This window comes from Heptranchias perlo, chromosome 3 (assembly GCF_035084215.1).
Source record: "Heptranchias perlo isolate sHepPer1 chromosome 3, sHepPer1.hap1, whole genome shotgun sequence".
NCBI lineage: Eukaryota > Metazoa > Chordata > Chondrichthyes > Hexanchiformes > Hexanchidae > Heptranchias > Heptranchias perlo.
In genome coordinates, this window is record NC_090327.1 from 96,488,397 (window position 1) to 96,512,670 (window position 24,274).

Genomic DNA, 24,274 nt, shown 5'->3' on the forward strand with positions numbered 1-24,274 from the left:
GATGGTCTGGGACTGATGGTCCCCGCACTGATGGTCCCTGCACTGATGGTCCCCGCACTGATGGTCCCCGCACTGATGGTCCCCTCACTGATGGTCCCCGCACTGATGGTCCCCGCACTGATGGTCCCCGCACTGATGGTCCCTTCACTGATGGTCCCCGCACTGATGGTCCCCGCACTGATGGTCCCCGCACTGATGGTCTGGGACTGATGGTCCCCGCACTGATGGTCCCTTCGCTGATGGTCCCCTCGCTGATGGTCCCCTCGCTGATGGTCCCCTCGCTGATGGTCCCCGCGCTGATGGTCCCCGCGCTGATGGTCCCCGCGCTGATGGTCCCCGCGCTGATGGTCCCCTCGCTGATGGTCCCCTCACTGATGGTCCCTTCACTGATGGTCCCCTCGCTGATGGTCCCCTCGCTGATGGTCCCCGCGCTGATGGTCCCCGCACTGATGGTCTGGGACTGATGGTCCCTTCACTGATGGTCCCCGCACTGATGGTCCCCGCACTGATGGTCCCCTCACTGATGGTCCCTTCACTGATGGTCCCTTCACTGATGGTCCCTTCACTGATGGTCCCCGCACTGATGGTCCCTTCACTGATGGTCCCTTCACTGATGGTCCCCGCACTGATGGTCCCTGCACTGATGGTCTGGGACTGATGGTCCCTTCACTGATGGTCCCCTCACTGATGGTCCCCTCACTGATGGTCCCCGCACTGATGGTCGCTGCACTGATGGTCTGGGACTGATGGTCCCTTCACTGATGGTCCCCTCACTGATGGTCCCCGCACTGATGGTCCCTTCACTGATGGTCTGGGACTGATGGTCCCCGCACTGATGGTCCCCGCACTGATGGTCCCCTCACTGATGGTCGCTGCACTGATGGTCCCCTCACTGATGGTCCCCTCACTGATGGTCCCCGCACTGATGGTCCCCGCACTGATGGTCCCCGCACTGATGGTCCCCGCACTGATGGTCCCCTCACTGATGGTCCCCTCACTGATGGTCGCTGCACTGATGGTCCCTGCACTGATGGTCCCCGCACTGATGGTCTGGGACTGATGGTCCCTTCACTGATGGTCCCCTCACTGATGGTCCCCTCACTGATGGTCCCTTCACTGATGGTCCCCGCACTGATGGTCCCTGCACTGATGGTCTGGGACTGATGGTCCCTTCACTGATGGTCCCCTCACTGATGGTCCCCTCACTGATGGTCCCCGCACTGATGGTCGCTGCACTGATGGTCTGGGACTGATGGTCCCTTCACTGATGGTCCCCTCACTGATGGTCCCCGCACTGATGGTCCCTTCACTGATGGTCTGGGACTGATGGTCCCCGCACTGATGGTCCCCGCACTGATGGTCCCCTCACTGATGGTCGCTGCACTGATGGTCCCCTCACTGATGGTCCCCTCACTGATGGTCCCCGCACTGATGGTCCCCGCACTGATGGTCCCCGCACTGATGGTCCCCGCACTGATGGTCCCCTCACTGATGGTCCCCTCACTGATGGTCGCTGCACTGATGGTCCCTGCACTGATGGTCCCCGCACTGATGGTCTGGGACTGATGGTCCCTTCACTGATGGTCCCCTCACTGATGGTCCCCTCACTGATGGTCCCCTCACTGATGGTCCCCGCACTGATGGTCCCCGCACTGATGGTCCCCGCACTGATGGTCCCCGCACTGATGGTCCCCGCACTGATGGTCCCCGCACTGATGGTCCCCGCACTGATGGTCCCCGCACTGATGGTCCCCGCACTGATGGTCCCCGCACTGATGGTCCCCACACTGATGGTCTGGGACTGATGGTCCCCGCACTGATGGTCCCCTCACTGATGGTCCCCGCACTGATGGTCCCCGCACTGATGGTCTGGGACTGATGGTCCCCGCACTGATGGTCTGGGACTGATGGTCCCCGCACTGATGGTCCCCTCACTGATGGTCCCCGCACTGATGGTCCCCGCACTGATGGTCCCCGCACTGATGGTCCTAACACAGGTGACCCCAACACTGATGCTTCCTACACTGGTGCAGTATTATCATTTCTTCTACAAAATCCAATGAATGGGTTAAGGTTGAAGCATTCCAGCACATAGCCTTTTGCTCCTCTCTCCTCAGAACATACCCAGCTTCCTCAACCCCTATGCCAAAGATGGAAGGAGCCTAATTCCACCTTCCCATAGTGTAACCACTCAGGATTTTTACAGTTGCTGTACTTTAGCCAGTCAGCAGTGTGATTGTTATCATGAGGCTTTAGAGTCCCTGAAAATTAGAGAGATACACTTAAGTTTTTTTCAGGAAAATGTAGGCCATTTTTTAAAAAAGTTTTCATAGAATATTTTGGGGTCAAAAATCCTTGGTCCTTCTGGAGCATTCCTATTATAACCCCAATGGGAGTGAGGCAGAGGGGCTGCGAATTAAGCCCGGTCCTGCCATATCTGGGTCCTGGCCTTCCCTAGGAGCTGCTGCGTGGCCTTCTAAAGGACAGATGGTTTAGCCTGTGGTCAGGAAGGGGCATGAACTGGATGGTGAGGGAAGGGAGCTCATGGTGGGAGCAAAGACGATAGCTTTGGTGCTCCCAATGTTTGGCTGGATGAAGTTACGGCTCATCGAAGAATGAGTGTCAAGACAGGTAGTCTGACAGCACAGAGCCAGCAGAGGGGTTAAATATGTGGTGCAGAGGTAGAACTGCTACCAAACGGTACTGAGATTGCTGCCCATTAATTCCGCATAAGAGCAGCTTCATTTAATGAGCTACACCGTGGCTAATCTCCACCAGAGATGGACAACTTAAGTGCAACTTAAGGTTTCTAATCTACCTCAATTCAAGCACACGAGATCGGTGACAAAACATTGGCGAAATGGAACAAAAGATAAAAATACAGAGTCCCTGGCTCTCCAGTAAAGCTATGTATGCCCCATTAATAGAATCCTGGAAGATATACAGATTAAGGGAAGAATCACTACATCTGTGTGTCAAACAAGCTAAGGCGATCAAATACACTCATAACCCTGTCCAATGCAGTTGTTGTTTCCCAGAAGGCTCGTTTCAAATCCAGTTATATTGACACGAAATATTTAAAGATTTGTGGATCAGCACAGTTCCATGTCTGAGGCCTTTAACAATGCATCTCCACCGGCAGAACACCTCAAAGCCCAGCTCACTGTGACCCTGGCAGGGCAACTGATCGGCTCACTACCACCCCTGGGCAGTGCTGCAGCTGAAAATGGCTGTTGACAGAATTATTTTTCATTTAGAGTCACGAAGTTTCTGAATCTTGGGTAAAATTATGTTTTCATATTCATCACTGATCTTGGAATGGTTATTGAGCATTATAGAGTACTTTAGGCATTAATACTATTAAATCACATTTTATATTGTCATAATGTATTTGCATAAAATTAGTTCATTATCAATCACATGGTGATGGAACTAAAAAGAATGATTCTGTAGTGGTGCTTACTGTATGTCATTAAGGTCTATTCGAAATGGACTGGAACAAATTCTCTCAGTTAGAGAAAGGCTCAGTTATAAATCTGCTCCACATAGTGCTTTGATTTATATTCATTAACATCTCCTTTTATGTAAGAAAAAAATAAGTTTTACTATCCAGTTACAATGATGAATTTAAATCATGCAGTGAACTTATAGGGGCAAATTCACTGAGGGGGCGCTCCCAGAACGGATCTCGCTGGATGTGAGGGTGGGTCAGAGATAGGGCTGAATTTGCCCCGTGGTGTCAAATATTTTACAAATGGAAATTGCAGTATATCAACTTTTTTTTTTATTCGTTCATGGGATGTGGGCGTCACTGGCAAGGCCAGCATTTATTGCCCATCCCTAATTGCCCTTGAGAAGGTGGTGGTGAGCCGCCTTCTTGAACTGCTGTAGTCCGGGTGATGAAGGTTCTCCCACAGTGCTGTTAGGAAGGGAGTTCCAGGACTTTAACCCAGCGACAATGAAGGAACGGCGATATATTTCCAAGTCGGGATGGAGTGTGACTTGAAGGGGATCATGCAGGTGGTGGTGTTCCCATGCACCTGCTGCCCTTGTCCTTCTAGGTGGTAGAGGCCACGGGTTTGGGAGGTGCTGTCGAAGAAGCCTTGGCTGCAGCCTTACCGCAGTGCATCTTGTAGATGGTTCATACTGCAGCCACGGTACGGCGGTGGTGAATGTTTAAGGTGGTGGATAGGGGTACCAATCAAGCGGGCTGCTCTGTCCTGGATGATGTCGAGCTTCTTGAGTGTTGTTGGAGCTGCACTCATCAACTATTTTATTGAGTTGTGGTGTAGTACAAGGGGCTGTCAAATGGCTAGACCAAAATGGAAACCATTGCACCAGCATCAACAACTTGCATTTATATAACGTCTTTAATGTAGCAAAATGTCCCAAGGCGCTTCACAGAGGCATAAGGTATCATTGACAGTACTATCAAGCGGCACTTACTCACCAATAACCTGCTCATCGAAGCTCAGTTTGGGTTCCGCCAGAATCACTTGGCTCCAGACGTCGTTACAGCCTTGGTCCAAACATGGACAAAAGAGCTGAATTCCAGAGGGAAGGTGAGAGTCACTGCCCTTGACATCAAGGCAGCATTTGACCGAGTGTGGCACCAAAGATAATGAAGCAGTCCGTGTCCACATGCAGCAAGACCTGGACAACATTAATGCTTGGGCTGATAAGTGGCAGGTAACATTCATGCCACACAAGTGCCAGTCAATGACCATCTCCAACAAGAGAGAGTCAAACCACCTCCACTTGACATTCAACGGCAATACCATCGCCGAATCTCCCACCATCAACATCCTGGGGGTCACCATTGACCAGAAACTTAACTGGACCAGCCACATAAATACTATGGCTACAAAAGCAGGTCGGAGGCTGGGTATTCTGCGGCGAGTGACTCACCTCCTGACTCCCCAAAGCCTTTACAAGGCACAAGTCAGGAGTGTGATGGAATACTCTCCACTTGCCTGGATGACTGCAGCTCCCACAACACTCAAGAAGCTCGACACCATCCAGGACAAAGCAGCCCGATTGATTGGCATCCCATCCACCACCCTAAACATTCACTCCCTTCACCACCGGTGCACAGTGGCTGCAGTGTGTATCATCCACAGGATGCACTGCAGCAACTCGCCAAGGCTTCTTTGACAGCACCTCCCAAACCCGCAATCTCTACCACCTAGAAGGACAAGGGCAGCAGGCACATGGGAACAACACCACCTGCACGTTCCCCTCCAAGTCACACACCATCCCGACTTGGAAATATATCGCCGTTCCTTCATTGTCACTGGGTCAAAATCCTGGAACTCCCTTCCTAACAGCACTGTGGGAGAACCGTCACCACACGGACTGCAGCGGTTCAAGAAGGCGGCTCACCACCACCTTCTCAAGGGCAATTAGTGATGTGGCAATAAATTCTGGCCTTGCCAGCGACGCCCACATCCCATGACTGAATAAAAAAAATAAGGAAGCACAGTCTCTGGGCCAAAGAAAGAGAGATTAAGAGGGGTGACCAAAACCTTGGTTAAAGAGGTGGGTTTTAAGAAGGGTCTTAAAGGAAGAAAGAGAGATGGGAAGAGAAGCCATTAGTGGAGATGAACTGGCTACAATTGGATAAAGAAATAAAGATTTATATTTATATAGTGCCTTTCATGACTTCAGGACATCCCAAAGCATTATACAACCAATGAAGTACTTTTGAAGTGCAGTCACTGCTACAATATAGGAAACACAGTAGCCAATTTACACACAAGGTCCCACAAACAGCAATCAAATAAATGCCCACATAATCTGTTTTATGTGTTGGTTAAGGGAAAAATGTTGGCCAGGACTCCAGGAGAACGCTCCTGTCTTGTTCAAATAGTGCCATGGGTTCTTTAACGGCCACCCGAGATGGCAGACTTGGCTTCGGTTTCAGGTCTAATCCAAAAGATGTTGCAGTGCTCCCTCAGTACTCCGCTGAAGTGTCAGCCTAGATTATGTGCTTTAACGGGGCTTAAACCCTCGAACCTTCTGACTCAGACACGAGAATGCTAACCCTGCGATTGGCCAATATGTGCGGCCAGTGGGTGAGTCTTCATGCTCACTAAGTTGGCTCCTTGGAACAGACTTCATGGAAGGGCAACGGGCAAAAAAATCTTAGAGTCAACCAAGAACTAGTTGATTGCTGTGATGGGGGACTGTAGGTTTCTTTATCTGGATGGATCAGGTATGATGGCTGAATGGCCTGCCTCATTTGACATCTTGTAAAAAGTAATTTTTGTGCTCAATCTGATGTCAAAATTAACTTGACAAAGAGTTACAAATCAAGCTTTCTGCCCACACTTAATTAAATATTCTTTTTCAAACAAGTACATTCAAAGAGAATGCATAAGATTCCCACTTTGCAATGAAATACCTTCCAGCAGTTTTCAAGCCTATGTTAATTACTAAGCTGATGTACACATGCAGAGGAGGCTATAATTTATGAGAGGAGATTATCAGTCAGTATGCATTGCTTCTCAGAGAAACGATATTAAAACAACAAAGTACAACACTATGGTATACATTTTGCAAAACTCAGCTCCTGACATAGAACCTCATGGATGGAGCATGGATTGCAGAATTGCTCCAATAGTGTTACGGGGGGGAGGAGGGGTTTCCAATGCCCCACTCCTAGAAGGCAGGCTTCCCCAGCAGCAGCATGTGTCACAAGTTCAGGCATACGCAGCACCCAAATTTCCAATATGTGCTTCCAGGCAGGGCAGGCTCCCCGCCGGGAGTGAAATGTCAGGAAATTACTCTACAGCACTATCTCCCACCCTCACTGGGATCTAGCAAGGCTTCATGCTGGCAGCAGAACCTTGGAGACTGCTGGTGAATGTGTTCAGCATTTTCCCCCTTTTTTTGCCAATTTTCTCCTCTCTGCCACCTCCTCCTTTTATAAAGGCACTGGGACACATTTCCATGGGTGCAGGGTGCACGATGGTACCTCATCCAGGTGGTCTTTGTTACATGTTTGGGTCTAGCTGTTGAGTTCATCAGGCCATTTGATAATGGAGGTATTACAATGAGTCTGATCTTCTCCTCATTGGATGCCAACATGCACACTCCCAATCAGGTTCCGCTGGAGAGGAACCAGGAGCAGGAATCCTGGCTAATTTTACCTTTTCTAACTCAGTGGCACTGAGGCCATTTGAAGCGCTCCTACCATTATATAAGTTGAGATCAGCTATCTCAGCAAAGACTGAGGATCAATCCTTGGACCTTCCTGGGTGTGTAAGGCTCAGCTATGTATTGTCTCACATCAGCTTAACCACCAAGGCAAACTGTGCCTCATCCTTTTAAAAATATAGAAGTGCAGGCCCATCCCCACCTTGCCAGTGCTTGTGATACCTTGGGGAACAGTGGTTGCCTGAGCCTTTACTAGTCTTCTATAGTGGAGGGAAGCATATCTGTGTATGTAGAGGGAAAAGATGTTGATAGAGCAGTTTTGATCTTTGTTGCTGTTTGGGAACATGACCAGGCTCGACCGGTCAACAAGATGACACCATCAGGGCACTCAGAGCTTGTCCTCCAACAACCCGGAAACACCCCCCCACTCCTGGAAGGCCAAGAAGCACCCGGCTCTTGACCGTTACAGCTGACCTCAGGTCTCAAAATATAGGGATCTTCTTCACCATGAGGTGAGCCGAGGACCTTGAGAGAAGGAGATGCACGATGCACCAAGCAACGCTCTGAAGAAACATGCTATAGTGATGATTGGTCTTTATGACCAGCTAGAGGTTTTCTGGAAAGTCCACCTTACAGGAGATGACTCCCTCAGAGGTTGGCTGCCCAGCAACAGTGCCTGAGGTTTGGAAGGCTTGAGCTGCTCTCCTGTTTAGGGAGTTTAGTGACTCAGGCTAAGCTGGGGCTTGTCCACAGGATTCTGGAGATGTGCAGAACTGTTGAGTTGGGTTGCAGGCAAGTAGCATCGATGAAGGGAGTGGGGGGGTCAGGGAACTAGATTCATCTGTATTGTGCTTGTTGACTCCAAAAAGTGAGCTGGGCAGGCTGTGTCATCTGTTGAGGCCTGAATGTAAATAGAGAGAAGAGGAGAGGGGCCAGTATCTCTCGTACAGAGAGGAGAGGTTGTGGGCTACTGTTGCTCCCAAATAATTAAAACCAGAGGAGGTGGGATTGATGAACACTTAGGCATGTCAGTTCTTTCCCTCTGTGGTGCAATTGCAATCTGGGCCTCCCAATGCCCTCACTATGAGTGGATTCAAGGCCTAGTGGGGCAATCGATCTTTTCCCTGCCCCTCAGGAGAAAAGTTGTGATGAAAAGAGTGACAATAGGACGTAATGTAGCCAGGAAGCTACGTTTTTTATGAAGATAATAGTTGACCTCCTGTACACATGGGGAGCCAACATCAAGGGGGTCATTATAACCTAACCAGATCAGTGGGAAACTGACAGGATCGGCCACCTCATTTTACACCACATCTGATTTTACTTTCCATTGACTTTGGGCAGCTTGTAAAATGGGCAGCCTATCTGATCCCATCAGTTTCCCACCGGGCTGGTTAGGTATAAAATTATCCACCCCCCCACCCTGTTCAGGTGAAGCGGCGTTAGAGGGTAGGGAATAATTGGACTGGGGTGTGCAGATATAATTCAGTTGCCATTTTAAAGTCTTTTTTATATTTTCATTATAAATTCCTGTGTCCACATTTATAATGAAAAGTGCCTATGTAAACTTGTCCTATTGTAATTACACTCGTCCCGCCAGTGGAGGCACTGCATTATAAACGTAGACATAGGAATTTAAAATGGAAATAGTTGACAGGAAGTGTACACAGATGTAAGATGATTCAATCAGGTATGTAGAGTGTATGTATTTGTGAGTGTCATGTGATCCTTATTTTACCGTGACTCAACCAGATGGACGACCTTTGCAGAAGAGAATATAATTATCTTTACAAAAGTATCGACAGTAATATAATTTTTGTCAAGATAATTTAATAAAGTTTCGATAAGAATCGGTCTGTATAATGGCTGTGTTTTCATTAGAAAGACAGGGGCCTGAAAATACGTGAACTCACTGGTGGATTAGGGACCGATCCGGGCTGGGCCAAGGCTTGCGGTGGTGGAAATGGGGACGGGATCCAGTTAAATTGAATGTCGGCCCTGTTCAGCCTGTTTCTGGGATCTCCTGTGAGGGTGGGGCAGGTGCCTGCCTCTTGCAGCCTGGCATCATAAATGGAGGTTGGACCGTGAAACTAGCATGAAGCAGTGGGTGAAAAGTATAGTGCTCCAGGTGCACAGTACACTTCTGCAGTGCAAGCATGGTTCACCGGAGTGTTTCAAGCCAGTTTCATGATTTGGGACACTCAAAAAAAAGGCAGAGTTAATCCCTGTGAGATCGGACTTGCTATAAAGTTGTGGTGGTGGAGCAGGATTACGGACTTTCGAAGCTACAAGGTTACCGGGGATAAAGAGAAACTGAAGAAGTTGGGGCTTTTTTCACCAGAGCTGAGAAGGTTAAGAGACAAGTTGATAGCAGTCTTCAAGATTATGAGAGGTTATGATATATTGACAGATTGTTTCTACTGGTCAGCGAGACAGTTACCAGAGGGTACAAATTTAAGATGATCATAAAAAGAAATTAAAGGGGTGGTTAGAACAAAAATATTTGCACAGAGGGGTGGTCAAGTTGTGGAATTATTTGAAACAAACTATTTTTGAAGTCTGCAAATTTTTTTGAAATGGAAATAATTGCTTGACAAAGAACAATACTGAAGAGCTTAGGGAGTGAGCAAGAGAGTGGGGTTAGACTGGGTCGGCATAATTTTGCTCTTCAGTTATGACAACTCATGGCACAACTTGGGAGAGGGAAATCAGCTGGGGAACTGTTCTGCCGACTCTCTGCTGGTCACTGGCGCTTTCTGGGATTTGTCCACCAGAAATGATGTTAGTCCATTGATGTCGCTTGCCTAAATATGAGCAGCCATATTAAAAGCAGGTGTCAATGACAATACAACATCTTATGTTGTAGTGCCTGACATTGTTGCCATAGCAACGTTGGATGCAGGGAACGATGAACATTCCTCATGTCCAGTGTTGTGAAGGGCCTGTGAAAGGCAGTTAAAAATTTAACCCCTTCCCCCTCTATCCCAGGGCAATCACTTCTCTCCCTCCTCCTCAGGAACTTTACATTTTGGCCACAGTAATTTAAGTTGCCTTTTCCTACCCCACAGGCACCCAATGCCTGCAGCAGCCACTGCCTCTCCACTGTCACAAGTGGGAACCCTGAGTGGAGCACGGGGGGAAAAGGACTTAAATTAGGCTGACCCTAGGAAATTCAGCTGGAGTCAGGGGTCAGCAGTGCAACGGTCGGGTAGGTGCAAAGCACATTCGGCCAAATTAACGCTAATGACCTCAGCTTGTAGCTCGTGGAGAAATGCACAGGTGCAGGCTTCTTGGGCCCAATATCTGCGCTGTGACATTCTAGGGTTGGATGATTTTGCAGGTAATGTGATGAAGGGCCAGTGTCTCTGCATGTTTGTAAAGCAGTGAGCATTTACTGCTGCACTTCTACCAGTTTAACGTATACACGGCCTTCCCTTCACCGGGTTCTCTTGTTCATTACTTTCAATGATGGAGTGCAGATCTGCAAACCCTTGTCTTGATAACTGTGAGATGAAACATGTAGATCCCCATCAGGCGTTAATGAGGATATCCAGGGTGCAAGTCGAGAAATGTAATAAAATCATCAAAATGGAGTGTTAATGAGAGCAATACATCTTAGATTTATGAAAAACTTACATCAACCTTCCATTGAGACACCACAGAGGCAACAACTCTCCATTATTGGATATGATATTGTTTTAGATATAAGAGCTGGCAAAGTCAATTAGGAAGGACCAAGGAATATTTTGCTATTTTTCATTATGAGAACCAAATGAAAATAATGATTATAACTTGAGGCAGAAAGTATAGGAGTAATGATGAATATATTATGCAGCAATAAAGAGGAAACTGGGACACGTTAAAGTTACAGAATAGTAATGTAATGGAATGTGTTAGAATGGAGAGTAAAGCAATCCAGCAAAAGCTACAATCAATGAAAGGTTTGTTTTTTAGAATTTAACAGGAGTCAGGAAAGAGAAAAGGTCATTTGGCTGATTAAAGCTCATTCCTCTAGCACCTTAACTCTCTCATTGAAGCCCATCGCTCTAGTATCCTAAATCTCACATCGAAATTCCTCTTTCTATTACATTAACTCTCCCAATGAAGCTCTTCCCCAATATGTTAACTCTCCCAATGAAGTTCTTCCCCCAGTGCATTAACTCACCCACTGAAGCTCTTTCCCCGGTACATTAACTCACCCATTGCAGCTCTTCCCCCAGTACATCAACTCTCCCATTGCAGCTCTTCCCCCAGTACATCAACTCTCCCATTGCAGCTCTTCCCCCAGTACATCACCTCTCCCACTGAAGCTCGTCCCCCAGTATATTAACTCACCCACTGAAGCTCGTCCCCCAGTACATCACCTCTCCCATTGCAGCTCTTCCCCCAGTACATCACCTCACCCATTGCAGCTCTTCCCCCAGTATATTAACTTTCCCATTGCAGCTCTTCCCCCAGTACATCAACTCTCCCATTGCAGCTCTTCCCCCAGTATATTAACTCTCCCATTGCAGCTCTTCCCCCAGTATATTACCTCTCCCATTGCAGCTCTTCCCCCAGTACATCAACTCTCCCATTGCAGCTCTTCCCCCAGTACATCACCTCTCCCATTGCAGCTCTTCCCCCAGTACATCAACTCTCCCATTGCAGCTCTTCCCCCAGTACATCAACTCTCCCATTGCAGCTCTTCCCCCAGTACATCAACTCTCCCATTGCAGCTCTTCCCCCAGTACATTACCTCTCCCACTGAAGCTCGTCCCCCAGTACATCACCTCTCCCATTGCAGCTCTTCCCCCAGTACATCAACTCTCCCATTGCAGCTCTTCCCCCAGTACATCAACTCTCCCATTGCAGCTCTTCCCCCAGTACATTACCTCTCCCACTGAAGCTCGTCCCCCAGTACATCACCTCTCCCACTGAAGCTCGTCCCCCAGTACATTACCTCTCCCATTGAAGCTCTTCGCTCAGTACATTAGCTCTCCCTTTGCAGCTCTTCCCCCAGTACATTAACTCTCCCACTGAATCCCATCCCTCTCGTACTCTCAATCTCACATCGAAATCCATCCTTCTACTACATTAACTCCCGCATTGAAGCCTGTCCCTCTAACTCAGAGATGACAGGGCTCCCAATTGAGCCAAGCTGATAACTTAGTGGAAATCGAACAGGAACAATTTATGATGGAAAGAGTTGACAGTGTTGTGGATTCTGTAGCTTCGTCCCCACAGTTCAGGATGGAATACCTAGCTTTGTATGTGTCCTTTGGGCAATCGGCAATCACCGTGACCCCTCCATAGAGATTTTTTCCCTCGACTCTCATACATGTGTAAACGTTGATATACCAGCCATTCAGGAATGGGAAGGTGTGTATCTGTAGGGGGCCCTTGTTCTCAGAGCATGGAACGGGCAGACACATGAAAGATTATCTATGCTGGTTTGTCACATAATTCAAAGGGGTTGAATCTTGAATGAAAATAATTTTTAAAATGGCAACCAATTTAAATACGATGCAAAAATTAATTATTGAGCACTTGATGAAACAGAAACAGGTGACTGCAGATCACTGCTATTTACCTGTTGAGATAATTCTGGTACAGCAAAGAAGGATCCACAGCATGTCAGGGCCTAAGGAGAAAGGGGTAGATTATCTACTTAGTCTAATTAACAAGAGTAGTTGCCTCTGCCAAAACAAAGCAACGTCACATCCGAAACATAATAACAGCCTTTAATAGATACACCAGCCTTCCCTCTGTGCAAACCCTCTGTTTAAAGTGATACAACATTTGAGGGTGAATTGTCTGTTTTTGTGGTTTTTGCAAAGCCTCAGCAGCCAGGAGCACCTATTAGCAAATCACGCATGCCCGGCCCCTGATTTTCATCCAACCCATGGAAAATCAGGGGCTTTGGGGCTGCGATTCACTAATGAGTGCCTTGGGGTGGGCAAGGCTTGGCACCAGGAATGCAAATGTGGACAATTTATCCTTTAAACTGAGATGTTAAACTGAGGTCCCATCTTCCCTCTCAGGTGGATTTTAAAGATCCCATCGCACTATGGAGAAAAGAGCTGGGGAGTTCTGCCAGTGTCCTGGCCAAGATTTATCCCTCAACCAGCATCACTAAAACAGATCACCTGTTATTTATCTTATTGCTGATTGTGGGACCTTGCTGTGCACAAATTGGCTGTCGCAATTCCCTACATTACAACAGTGACTACATTTCAAAAGTACTTCATTGGCAGTAAAGCACTTGGTCCATCCTGAGGTCATGAAAAGCACTATATAAATGCAAGTGTTTTATTTAATAGCCTTTCTATGATGGAACTGCATCCAATAATGCCATTACCATTATATCATGTGACTACCAGGATGATAGAAGGCGAACCAGATGGACCTTGGTCTTTTTTCATCTAGCAATTCCTATGTTCCATTAGAAATGGTTCCTGTCATGCTAAGTTTTCCCCGTGGGCACTGTAGGGCAAATCAGCAATGCAGGAATAACCGTCAACTTCCATATTGTGCATTTGCAGCTGTTACCAGAAGTTGCATTGCTACAGAGCCAATTCTAAAATGGCGCTGCGGGCCATTTTGCTTCCAGAGGCAGGGACTGAAGCCATCTCTTGACCTGGTGTTCTCTACCCAGAGGCTCGTCAGTCACCTCATCTATGTTACAACATCGTCTCTAGTAGGAGCAGTAAGGTAAATGGGGTATGGAACAACACATATAAGATTGAACTTCCATTGGCTTCACTTAAAATCCAGGAACCGAAGAGCCTTGGTCTTCGAGTGTACTCCCGCAGCAAGTTTGGCGGGAGTATGGCATAAGGGTCGTAACACAGGCCTAAACCTGGATATCGCGAGTGCCAGCCTTACATTTTGATTTCTGGATGGGCGTATGGGGGCAGAGCCTCTGTCAGCCCCCAAAGCAAGGCCATCGTCATAAGCGGGGAGGTGGGAACTCCCTATGTAAGCACTTCCTGCAACCTAGGTTCTCGAAGGGACCCAGTGTATCCTTGGCAGCTGTATGCCAGGTGTACCAGCCACCTCCATGATGGAAGTTGGGGTCCCCTTGATGGTTGAGGCCTGGACCTCGAAAGATTTAAAAGGGGGTCAAGGGGCCAGAAATTCATCTTTATTTGGGGAGGGGGAGAGCCGACATCTCCCCCCACTCCCTGGATCCCACCACTTCCATTGCATTAAGTGGCTTCCCTGGCAGGCAAATGCCCCATATGTGCCCTTATAGTTGGGGGTGCCCATCACCAGAGATGAGGTACCTCCTTGGCCCAAGAAAGTCGGTGGGGATCGGCAGATCCTGGTATTCATGCTGGGATGCAGCTGCTGCGGATTTTTGCTCTCCCCCCTTCCCCCAAGTCTCAGAATTCCGATCCCACGACATAATAAACCCAGAGCTGATGTCCATTAATTGTGACTTAGGGTTGCCAACTCTGGCCAGAGGTATTCCTGGATGTTTGATTGTGTGAGATTTGATCCCATGATGTCATCACGTGATGCATGTCCGCAGTTTGGAAGTGTTCTTGCATTTACCGTATAAACGTTTGGTCCCCTGTAGTTGAGTATCTTTTCTCACTGTTTCGCGCCAGACAATCTGGGAAGGTTGGCAGCCTTATATCCAGATACCTGTAACTCAATTAATTTGACCTTACAAACTCATCTTTTATAATGCTGTTGTGAAATGTAAATATGTTGCGTAAATTAAAGTTGCACGTTTTCCAACTTTTCAGAGGGGGAGAGGGTAATGGAGGAAAGAAGAAATCCACGTGGTACCCTCGACTGTTCTTTTAAAAAAAAGAATGAACCATACATAATCCATGAATGGCAGACCTTACATAACGTAAAGGAAAACGAGCCCACAGACTTTACTTAGTAAATTTGCTTACCATTTGCAGAACTTGCAGGCTGCACTTTTGAATACCGTTGAATAGCAATTTCCTCATGGCTAGCCAGTCCCGCTCCGTCCTCCGCGGTAACTTCGCCGGAAGTACCGCTGGACCACACCTCTGAGAAGGGACCAACTACCAGAAAATTCCAGGCTGTTTCTAAAATGGCAGGCAGGGAATGACTGGGAGCCTAAGACAGGCAGCTGCATGGTTCCAGATTTGATGGTGTGGGAAGTGGGAAGCATTTCAGCTGTCGTGCCAGCAGCTCTCACACGAGGCATATACGGGCGTGCCGGCATGAACTGCAGAATCTTCTCCCGAGTTGCTAGCAGCAGTGCCTGGGAGAGCAATCTTCCATTCTGGGAGACTCCCTATAATGTGACCATATGTCAAAAAAGATCGGCAGAAGCTAAAGATCATACAATGCTTTGACAGGAATACCGCATGCCCAGCGGGTCGTGGCAATCGTAGGGAGCGTCATCTTGAGAAATCATGGGCCCGAGTTTATGGAAAACCGGAAGATCACTCTGCTGTAACTGGACACAGCGCAGACACTCAGTCTGAAAATGCACCAAATGAATCCTTGGTGATACAGCTTTCTAAAGAAACAATAATTGAAACAACACTAAGGAAATGAAGCCTCAACGAGGAATAGAAACTGTGAGCAACCAAATAAGTGTTGTTAATAATCCATTCTCACTTCATACCACTGGGTAAGCCTGGTCCCGGATGTGGCAGTGCTGCAGAGGAAAGGTGATAATGAGTATTTATTTAACGTACTATAAACTGCCCTGTTATATATGTTAGCTACGTGATGTTCCTTTGTTAGAAAGTTCTGGAAATAACTCACACTTTGTGATTGTTCATCTCTGAACTCACTTTTACATTATCAAAAGGAGTCCTGGGAGAACACCATGACCACCACATGCACCCTGTCCTATTTATCTTGTCCTACAGCTGTACTAATGAAAGCCTCTTGGATGCTGCAGACTCAAGATTCTCATAGCCAAAAGAGGGGGGAGTCAGATCTGAAGTCATTGGGTCCTTTCAATTAACCAGTGCCACTAATGACAGTAGTGCCAGGCACCTGCTGCCAACAGCACTCCCTCCGTGTAAAAGAGCAGAGAAGGTTAAGGGGAGATTTAACGGAGGTGTTCAAAATCATGAGGGCTTTTGATGGAGTAAATAAGGAGAAACTGTTCCCACTGGCAGGATGTCATTAACCAGAGGACACAGACTTAAGATAGTTGGCACAATAATCAGAGGAGAGATGAGGAGCAATTTTATTTATTTACGCATCAAGTTGTTATGATCTGGAATATATTGCCTGAAAGGGTGGTGGAGGCAGATTCAATAATAACTTTCAAAAGCAAATTGGATATATACTTGAAAAGGAAAAATCTGCAGGGCTATGGGAACAGAGCAGGGGAGTGGGACTAATTGGATGGCTCGACCAAACAGCCAGCACAAGAACGATGGGCCGAATGGTCTCCTTCTATGCTGTTACATTCTATGAGACCCACTCCGGACAGTCCTGGCGAGAGGAGATGACCTCTTTCTGCGCTCTCTTTAAAATAAACAGACAAATGATTTTCATCCAAACACCTTTCAGCGTCTACAGTTGTCATTTAGAAAGCTCTCACTGCAACCATAACTGGCTCATGGGGGAGAAATTCACCTTAGGCTATATTGCAAAATGGACGATAGCGAATTGGCGGCTGTTTTACACCCCGCCCCATTGTCTTTTTCGATTCACTATTTCCCGTTTTGCATAACTGCCCAAAACAAATTTCTATCCCATTAGCACAAATCAAAAGTTTCGTATCACAAATTGAACATGAAAGAATGCTCCTGGATTTTCCGCTGTTGAATGCTCAATGTTGTGACGTAAATTGGGTTGCCTATAGTGGAAAAAGGGCCGGAGTTCAAACTCACTAGAACTCCGCCCACTTTGAACCCTGATGTATTTTCCAGGGCACAGAACAAGCAGCAGTGGAAGTGCCTGCCTCAAACAGGTAGTTGCTTCATTACAACATTAATTGGGGGTGGGGGGGTCTGTCCTGCATTGTCATTTCCTGTTGCTCTGGTGTGCAAGACATCAGATCTAAATCACGTCCATGTAAACTTGTGGACCAGAGTTGCTAGGCAGTGGTCAATATATGAAAGGTTGTGGAAAGGAAACAAATGATGTTAAGGTAAATATATTTCATTTCTTAACAATTTTTCTCATTTTTATCTTCCTGCTGGCATATAAATTCTCATGACCTTTTATGTCATTTGTTGTAAACTACGTACTTTGCTCCCCACGTCATCACTGGCGCCAATGGGCTTCCCAATGGGAATCCCCCATCTGAGTATTTAGAAGATGAAGGGGACCAAAGAAGAGATGCCAGGCACGCCAGGCTGTACAAGAGCTTCTCTGTGCCCATTTAATGGTACCTGCCTACCTATATCTGCAGACATACCTCACTTTGACAGATGATTAGTGCAGGTGGACGCTCCTATCCTCAAAGGAAGCTGGGACAGCAGACCCAATGATACCACTAAGACATACCAAAATCTGTTGGATCTTCCTCATAAGCACCCCAATTACAGCATCCAGTGGAACTGCATGAAAGAAGGCATGCCAGGGTGATCAACAACCAACGTAACTTGATTGGCTACAACCACAGAGATGCCACCAACAATATATGCAGACTCTGGTACTTTTATCTGGCAATGACCCAGAGGAACAGTCTTCCCAAGGTATGGGTCAGCAGAGAGCCAGATGCAGAGCTGCGCTATCTGCTGCAAGGAGAACTGCAGCTACCATGCAGCACTGGGCTGGTACATCCAGTGACAGAAATGCTCAGACAGTACTATCGCCTGAAACCTGGCTGCACCTCTTTGCTGGTAAGCTGCAATATTGATCTATGGAGATGGTGTCAATGAGCGCCACAGAAGACAACCTCCTCAACCTCATGCAACAACCTCTTGCAGCACCACCTCAACGTTAGTAGCCATCAAACAAGAGATCAGAAGCTGGGCTGTTCCATCACTTGGCTGCAGAGTTGGGCATCTCCAGCTGTTATAATGAAGATGGCACAGCCAAGAGACCAGCATCATGCCATCTGCTTGGTGCATCTCGCCAGAGATTACAGGGGCATAACTTTGGTTTGAAAAACCAAGTATAAGGAGGGCGTTCTTTCAGATTGCAGCCTTAAACTTTCAATGTTCTTAATTTCCCGCACAGAAGGAAGCCATTCGGCTCATCGCACATCTGCAGGTGCTAGCTCTTCAACTAGAGCTGTCAGCCAAAGCTTCCTACTCACCCCCTCCCCCTTGATTTGTTCTCATTTCCGAGGTGGGTAGTGGTACTTCTGCCCTCCACAGAAATTTAACACAAACGGAAAGTCCAAATCATACCAACAAAGACTTGTATGAGGCAACGTCCTTAATTTGCTGATCCATGTCTGCTCTCCTCAGAGTTCACGGAATTAGAGTGCATGCAGAACACTTGAAGCACTGAAGTAATGATTGCCTCACTTAGACTGAATGGTCCAGACTTATATCTTCAGAGAGTGTGGCGTCTGAAGAGGTAAGAGTTTTTGCCTGCTGGCTCCCGATGGCACACATTACTCACGATTTCCCATTCCATTATTATAATGAACGGAAGATTGTCTGCCATACAAGCCTAAATTTCTGGTGAGTGTTCCTGGTGGACGAAGCTGTCACGCCCGGACACTAAAGACGAAAATCTACGGCTAATAGAATGAACGGGGAACTATATACTTTCTGCAAGTACTTCACAAACAGTGTGGCTGCAGCTTTAACTAAAAGTACCCAACCCAGGAAGAAGATGCCATAGCACAATTTAAAAGCCACACACTAACACTACTTCCATGCAATACATAGGTGTCAGCCATGGCTCAGCAGTACTGCTCTTGTCTCTGAGTTGGAAGATTGTGGGTTCAAGTCCTACTCTAGAGACTTTTTAAGAATTCATTCTCAGGATGTGGGCATCGCTGGCAAGGCCAGCATTTATTGCCCATCCCTAGTTGCCCTTCAGAAGATGGTGGTGAGCCCTCTTCTTGAACCGCTGTGTGGTGAAGGTGCTCCCACAATGCTGTTAGGTCAGGAGTTCCAGAATTTTGACCCTGAAATTTGAGCACACAATCTAGGTTGACACGGTAGTGCTGTACTGAGGGAGTGCTACAGTGTCGGAGGTGCTGCCTTTCCGGCGAGGCATTACACTAAGGCCCCGTCTGCCTCCTCAAGTGAATGTTCACGATCCCATGACACTATTTGAAGAAGAGCAGGGAATTCCCCTGGTGTCTTAGCCAACATTTATCCTTCAACCAACACCACCCAAAACAGATTATCTGGCCACTTATCTCATTGCTGTTGTGGGACCATGCTGTTATGTTTTCTAACATTACAACAGTGACTACACTTGAAAAGCACTTCATTGGCCATGAAGTGCTCTAGGACGTCACGAGGTTGTGAAAGGCGCTATATAAGTTTTTTCTTTCATATAACCCTCTCAGCGAATAGTTAGCACAGTTATTAAAAGCAAATGGCGATTACATTTCCTGTCAGTGACCGAAACAGTGAAAAGCTTCGTCCTGCACATCTTCTATGAAATAAGCCTCGGCAGGCCGGGGTAAACATTGAGGAAGTGAAGTCAGCTGACCTGTGATGGGCTGGTGACATTGATCTCGGGAACAAAGTTGTCCTCGAAGAAGTTGATGATGTTTTCTTGCTGTAGCTCCTTTGTTGGGGTGAGTTTTGGAGGTGGTGGGACCGGAGGCCCTTTTCTCAGCTAGATACAGCAGGGGGAAAGGAGGAGTAAAAGAGAGAGATGTGAAAACAAGTGCTGTACAAAAACAAAAGCATCGAAGAGGGCGGATTCCGCAATCTCGCGCTCCCAGAAACTTCATTGCAGGGAATCGCAGACCGAAGTCCAGGATTTCCCGTCCTTTAATTTTAATGGAGTGCTCAATTGTAGAATCGGCCTTTAGGAAGAGGTACTTCTGACAAAGCTAACAATACTTCAAAATAAGCACAGGGCCCCCCGATTTTAACTGCAGTACAGTTTTGGAGGGCTGAGCAGCGGTGTGAGTTAGAAACTCACCAACTGCTCCGGCAATGGGGCCAGGGGTATTTTAACTCCTGAGCCTTATTTAAATCCCGCCCATTCTGGCCTCCATCACTCTTCTGGTTCCGATCTACTTCCTTGCTGGGTTGGCCTGGCAGGAAACTCACTGCTGCTTCCCGATCAGGTCGCCTAGTAAAAATTGTAGTTGAGTCCCAATGAAATCATCAGGACCTGAAGTGCACATGTTAAATAGGACCTCACCAGCTTTGGATGGGTGTTCTTGCAGGTAAATGACCTGGGCAATTTTAACTGCCCACCTGCCCAGTTTCCGCTGGGTGGGGAGGGTTAAAATCACCCCCCAGAGTCTCTGAAATTCTGGTGTCACGTTAGAATGCATAGTTCATTATGTTCATAATTTGGGATGGAACTCTGATCTGGTGGGGTTCCAACCACTGTAAAGTATGGCCAAAACTCTGGGTGTGGGGCAGAGCTATCTGCTCCCCTCTCCCCCACATCACAAGACAGATTTGGGGGCTTGTCTAGGGGAGTTCTTTGGCTGTCCTGGGAATTCCAATCAGTCTGGAGGCCCAATTGAAGCCACGCTGGCTGAGAGATGGCATGCTTTCAGTACTGGGCCTTGCCAAAGGCCTAATAAGATTCCCAGGCATAGGTAATTGATCCTAGAAGGGGATAGATTTTCCTAAAATTAAGGCCCACATTTCCCTGGCACTTTCTTACTCTGCTATCAGAACATCATGGCGCTGCTCCCATTATCCAGCCTGTAGTCAGGTCGGGTGCCTAGTTGGACTCATGCAAGCACAGGGCCTCCGCACCAATTATTTAAATAGCCCCGTCCCCGCGATTTAGGATGGGGTCCAGGTCGCCACTTCAGCACAGGGCCTGGTGTTTCAGGGCCAGGGAATACGGAAAAGGGGCAAGAGGTGTTAGTCATGCGAAAATGAAGGGTGAACATTTGTCGAGAGCCTTACAGACGCTGACTAAACTGCTGTGCATTTGCAGCATTTTCCATATTTGTTACCATCATTTTTATCACTTTTTCTCATCACTTTTACCTGCATTCTATGTGCCCCTTTAACGCATTTTCCAATGGTTCACACCTGCCCTTTGTGTAAAGTCTGTGGGGGTGTAACACATGTAGAATAGAAAATATTCCGTTCATCTGTGCTGCTAAACGTAACAGAACTCTACCTGAGATGGCGACTTGGGACGAGTCGGAGTATGAGCTGGTGATGCTGCCAAAGGTGCCAAAGTATGGTTAGGGCTGGCTACAGGGCTATTGGTCGGAGACGGTTCTTCCGGTGGTGTCGGAGTCTTGGAAATTCTCAGCGGCCCCGAGTCACTGTAACGGGACAGCAGAGTGTACAGCCATAAGTTAGCTGGTGATATTATAAGAGGATTATACATACCTTGTCACGGTCTGAGCAGAAATCTGGGCCTATAATTGCGCCACCCTTCTCCAATCATCTACCAAACAACACTGCACAGAAACATTTGGGATTTGCGTCATTGCTGAGTGAAGTATACGTCAGATTAAAGCTTCAATTCCCAATTCACTGCTCAATCGCGCACACACACTGCAAACATGAAATCCTCCAGCGCTGAGTAAGAGTTTTTGAAAACAGGCACAACTCAGCCTTGTATTCTCACCATTTACCCTGACATGGGGTGGGGGTGGGTAACATGTAAATAGTCTGAAGACATTTATCAGGAAGGGCAGTCCTGAGAATGAAAAACTTTGTTTTATACTTAAGCTATTCATTTCTTAATTCTAAAAGACAAACAGGAACATTAGACTAATTATAAAGGGATTGGATATCCATACAAACTTAATAACTAAACATAAAACACAAACAACAACAGATATCTAGGATAAATGCACAAAGCGACAAAAGCAGATTGATAGTTACAGTCGGCAGGGGCAATATCAAGCATTAATAAGATTTATCACCTGGTACTAATCTTGCTTCATCTTAGTTTTTGACAGAAGGCCAAGATCTAAAGCCCACATGATTTGGTATTCCTAACCACAATCATGGACCTGTTTAAAAGCTAATCATTGCTACTACCATCTGTTCTACATCACACATAGTCCAAACCTACCTCCATCTCCTTTGCCAACAATAGCAAAAAGCAGTGCGAAATAGCATCAAACATTTGATTATATCCAACTGTTAATAGTTTAAAACATAAACACTCTTCATTTTGACATCACAAAGATTTACTTCAGTGGTAAGAACTAGACTTTCAGAAAGAACTCAAGAAAATAAGAAAGTACAAAATGATAATGAGTCTTTCAACCCATCAAGCCCATTCTTTCCACATCCCATGTATACTCTACCCTATCATGGACTCTACCCCACCCATTTAATCTCTTGCCACAGGCCATGTACATTCTACTCTTTCATGGACTCTACTTCACCCATTTAAACTCCTTCCACGGCCCATGTACACTGTACCCTATCATAGACCTTGTCCCACCCACTTACTCTGCTTCCATATCCCATGTACACTCTACCCTAGTGTGGATTCTACCCCACCCATTTAAACTCCTTCCACAACCCATGTACACTCTTACCCTATCATGGTCTCTATCCACCCACTTAATCTCCTTCCACAACCCGTATACACTGTACCCTGTCATCGGTCTGGAGCCTTTCTGGGTGCTTTTCTCCAATAGAAAGCAGAAGGCCCTGTGACCTACAGTCAGTCCCACAGCTGCAGACCTCTCAGGCACTAGTGTTTGCACCCCAGTTCTCTGAGGCAATGCCTCACAGGTATGTGCCAATAAATTCGGGCACCCTTAGGTTCAGTCAGGTGCAGAGTACTTAGGGTGTGCAATGCCTGTTCAAATGGCCTCATAAAAGGGGTGGGGGGAATCAGGAGGTATCTGTTAATGTCGCACATGTATTTTGTAGGAAACTTCAGTCATCACATCATGAAAATGTGCATACAGGTTTCTTTTCGGCAGCCAGGTGTCTGACACATACACGCACACATAAACACATACATACACATGCACACACACAAACACACAAACGTGCATGCAAGTACACACACACAAATTCATCACTGCATTTAAAAGTCTCCAAACAAAACTACTGAGAAACCCACACAGACAGAGTCTCTGTTGGTCTGATATGGAGAGCACACTCTCTCCCTGTAGGGACACATCCCACTTACCTAAGTCCAAAAAGCTCAGGTGCAGGTTGCTTGGGGACCGCCAAATGTGTGTAAGGATATTGCTGGAGTTTAACCATTTAAAGTCATAGGTATGTTTACTAGGTGGTGAGACTGCATGAGCACTAACACGAGATAGAAATTGCAAGTGGGACTGTCCACCCTTTAACATGAAACCAACCCTTTCTTCATCTGTGAAAGAGAGAGGCTTGTTGCTGCAAAGGAAAATTCATGAGTTTGAAGAGCTCCATGCTGAAGAATGTTGCTGAACTAATATACGATAAGACTTATGCCCATTTACGGCAACAGACTATACCCCGGGGAGCCTTTTGCCTTTCTGCTCAGAGTACTTTTGTGTTGATGGTCTGGATTCAGAACTCTTTAGCCTCAGGCATGGTGAAAATTGAGAACTCCGCCATTGAAACTTACCAACAAAGTGGAAGATGTGCAGCCATTTGTTTGGTTGCTGATTAGTGGATCAATACTGATCCTGGTTTTACTGAAAGTTTTGAACACTCAATGAATTACATGAACATAGGATCAGGAGTAGGCCATTTCGCCCCGCGAGCCTGTTCCGCCATTCAATGAGATCATGGTTGATCTGTGACCTAAGTCCATATACCCGCCTTAGTCCCATAATCCCTTAGATTGATAAATTTTTGTTAACCAAAGATTTAAAATTAACAATTGAGCTGGCATCAACTGCTGTTTGCAGAAGAGAGTTCCAAACTTCTACCACCCTTTGTGTGTAGAAGTGTTTCCTAACTTCACTCCTGAAAGTCCTGGCTCTAATTTTTAGGCTATGTCGCCGAGTCCCAGACTGCCCAACCAGCAGAAATAGTTTCTCTCTATCTACCCCATCAGTTCCCCTTAATATCTTGAAAACTTTGATCAAATCACCCCTTAATCTTCTACATTCCAGAGAATAAAACACTAGTTTGTATAATCT

General features: G+C 46.8%; 1 protein-coding gene across 1 annotated transcript in view; it reads right to left on the reverse strand.

Moving 5' to 3' along the window:
• The window catches only part of LOC137308541 (amphiphysin-like), a 161,096-nt gene that overhangs the window by 18,732 nt on the left and 118,090 nt on the right, over positions 1 to 24,274 (reverse strand). The window contains exons 10-12 of the mRNA XM_067977184.1: positions 21,337 to 21,487; positions 19,723 to 19,851; positions 12,731 to 12,781 (exon numbers count right to left, since the gene is read on the reverse strand). Coding sequence (XP_067833285.1) covers positions 12,731 to 12,781; positions 19,723 to 19,851; positions 21,337 to 21,487 — 331 coding nt within the window. The remainder of the gene's footprint in view (positions 1 to 12,730; positions 12,782 to 19,722; positions 19,852 to 21,336; positions 21,488 to 24,274) is intronic.